General features: G+C 52.0%; 1 protein-coding gene across 1 annotated transcript; it reads right to left on the reverse strand.

Annotated features, from left to right (window-relative positions):
- Positions 1–501: 501 nt before the first annotated feature.
- Positions 502–2,081, reverse strand: LOC147971632 (myb transcription factor 42-like). Its single transcript, XM_087526203.1, has 2 exons — positions 1,756–2,081; positions 502–1,599 (listed from the first exon to the last, which is right to left on the reverse strand). Exons 1-2 carry the CDS (start codon positions 1,886–1,888, stop codon positions 866–868), a joined length of 867 nt encoding a protein of 288 aa, XP_087382329.1. The 5' UTR covers positions 1,889–2,081; the 3' UTR covers positions 502–865.
- Between the last annotated feature and the right edge of the window lie 702 nt (positions 2,082–2,783).

Consider the following 2,783-nt stretch of genomic DNA (forward strand, 5'->3'; position numbering starts at 1 on the left):
AATCAAAAAAGGAAAAAGGTACAGCGACACATACACAGAGAAAGGCAGCAGGAGAATATTATTAGAAATCAGCGTTGACTAGGACGTGCTAGTGCAGTCGTCTTAGTTCTTATTGGCACTTTCCAGAAAAAAAAGGAGGGTGAATTTGAGAAGACCTTTCTGTTCTGCTGATAGATCATGTAATTTTCATTTCAGTTTGTTTTTGAGCAGTAGTTAATACTGTGAAATGGACGCAGAATGTTATTAATTTTCATTTTCATTTCAGGACTAGCATTTTGTTACCCAATCGAACCAGCCATGCTCAAGATGTTGCGACCTTCGTGTGGGCGATAAGGTTATGATGGCTTTCATTATCTTAGAAATGCTCTATGTCAAACCCGAAAAAGGGAATAGAAATGCTCTACGTGTAACTAGGCGGAGTAAACACACTATGAACCATAACAGAAAACGGTGTGTATAACCCAATCTTCTACTCCATATACTGCATTTCATTTCGGGGTATATGTATAAAAACATCACCATTTTCCTTCATTTCATTATCCAGATTCCTTTCATCTCCGCACCCATGCATATGTCCTTGGGAAGAGCTGAGGAATCAAATCTAGACTCGCCGAAGGGTCGAATGACGAAAATGAACGACAAAATGAAAAAAAAAAAGAATTCGGGGTGGTTATGCATGTCTTCACTTATTTTCTTGCTACCTCTCCCTCTAATTGTTCTAGTATGACCAACTAGGTGCACCGCCGATGAACTTTTGCTGGACAGTAATTAACATATAAGCACGCAATCGCATACGGCATGGCAACTACTCATTCGTTATGATAAAGAATAAGATATTGGGATCGACGACGACGAGCCGCTTCGTTCAAGCCCATGTCTCCTGGTGATCGAACAGGGCGATCCTCTGGTACGCGTTGAAGGCGTCCTCGAACTCCCATGCCGACGTCGGCCCGGTGACCACGTCGACGTCCAGCCCCATCATGAACATCGGCTCCACCGGCCACTCCATGATCTGCGGCAGCCAGTCGTCCTCGAAACCACCGCCACCGCCTCTCGACGCCGCCGAGGCCGACGACGACGAGGAGGACGAGGACGACTCGGCTGGTGACGAAGCCGTGCCGCAGCTGCTGTCGAGCGGCGCCGCTTCGACGACGTCGCATGGCAGGATGATGTTGTCCAGAAGTTGCATCATGGTCGGCACCTCGTCGGGGCAGAACATGTCCTCTTCGGCGCCTGACTGGCTTCCTGTGGCCGCCGCCGCCGGCACCTTCTGCTCGGGCGAGTCGCCGCCGGTAGGCCGCTGCGGCTGCTGATGGGCAGCAGAAGCAGCAGCAGCAGCAAGCTGGAGGGGCTTGTGGGTGGCGGGGTCGATGCCCATCTTCCTCAGCTTCTTCTTGATGTGCGTGTTCCAGTGGTTCTTGATCTCGTTGTCGGTCCGGCCGGGCAGGTGGGAGGCGATCTTGGACCACCGGTTGCCGAGCTGCTCGTGCAGGTCGATCACCGTCTTCTCCTCCTCGTCGGAGAGCAGCCCGCGCTTGAGGTCCGGCCGGAGGTAGTTGGTCCACCGCAGCCGGCAGCTCTTCCCGCACCGGAGCAACCCTGTCCACACAAACGCGAGTCGCAACACGTCAAAACATTGGTCAATCAAAGAAAGGTCGTGAGCTGTGGGTCGTGACATGCATGCATGTAATTAGTCAAGCTAGCCGGCCGGCGAAGTAGCTAGCCAGGCGCATGTGCAGGCAGTGAGTAACCCACCGGCGAGCTTGGGGACGGCTCTCCAGCAGCATTGGCCGTTGCCGAGGAGGAAGCTGACAAGCTTCTGGTCCTCCTCCGCCGTCCACGGGCCTTTCTTCAGCCCCACCTTGTCGCAGCACGGCTGCCTCCCCATTGCCACGAGCTTCGTTCGCACACACAAAGATCACTTCACTCGCAAGGAAAAACCACCAAGCGACGTCGAGCCAACTAACCAGGCCCGTAGCAAAGAGCGGCGAACTTTTCTTTACTCTTCTCAGCTCTGTTTTGGTGGCACACCCTAGCTAGCAAATGGCGCTTTAGCTTTAGCTACATGGTGAGACGCCATTGCCACCTTCCTTTATAAAGGGGGAGGAGGGAGAAGAAGACAAAGGGGCCGCTGGCTAAAAGCTTAGCCGAGGCACCATCAACTGGCGACTAATAACTAGAAGTGGAAAAAAATAGAACCGCAGTGCGGCTACCGCGTGTGCGCGCGGCGGATGGACCTTGGACCAGTAGTGGGGCTAGCCAAGGATGACGTGTCGTGGCGCCGCGGAGGCTGGCGCGTGGGGCCCTGGCGTCGGCGTCGCCGCTTTGCCGCGCTGCTGCTCATGGGTCCCTTTTGCTTGCGTTGCAAGTGCTGGCCTGCTAAGCTTTCAAGCTTTTATTTGGATCCTCGTTTGTTGCTCAATCAAGGGTTTTCAATGGTATTAGTTTTGGGGCATGTAATGTGTCCATTCCATTGAGTCATTATCATTTGTTTAGCTTCTAAACTTGCTAATTACATTGGCCTCCATTGTATCAGAGTCCTTTATTTTGTACTAAAACCACGAGAAGAATTGTGAAATGAAGGGAGTAGCTAAACTTGCAGTATGCAGCCACCTCGGACGCCGCAAATATTTGGAGGGCAAGAGAGGGGAATGGATAGGCATATGGTTTCTATGTGCTCGCCCTGATTTATGGTTAGCTTTTGGGCCGCCGCATGATGAAAACTGGCACAAGCTTCTTTTCTCCTCCATTGAAAAGCAAATTTGAAATAGCGGCGCTAAGTT

The sequence above is a fragment of the Triticum urartu genome, chromosome 5A, assembly GCF_056163025.1.
Source record: "Triticum urartu cultivar PI428250 chromosome 5A, HENAU_Tu73, whole genome shotgun sequence".
NCBI classification, from domain to species: domain Eukaryota; kingdom Viridiplantae; phylum Streptophyta; class Magnoliopsida; order Poales; family Poaceae; genus Triticum; species Triticum urartu.

What these genes read in the sequence shown, in the direction of transcription:
- LOC147971632 (XM_087526203.1), bottom strand. Translation starts at nt 1,888, where the DNA reads ATGGGGAGGCAGCCGTGCTGCGACAAGGTGGGGCTGAAGAAAGGCCCG. An exon ending in AGCCGTCCCCAAGCTCGCCG is followed by an intron (nt 1,600 to 1,755) that starts GTGGGTTACTCA and finishes TTGTGTGGACAG; the next exon opens with GGTTGCTCCGGTGCGGGAAG.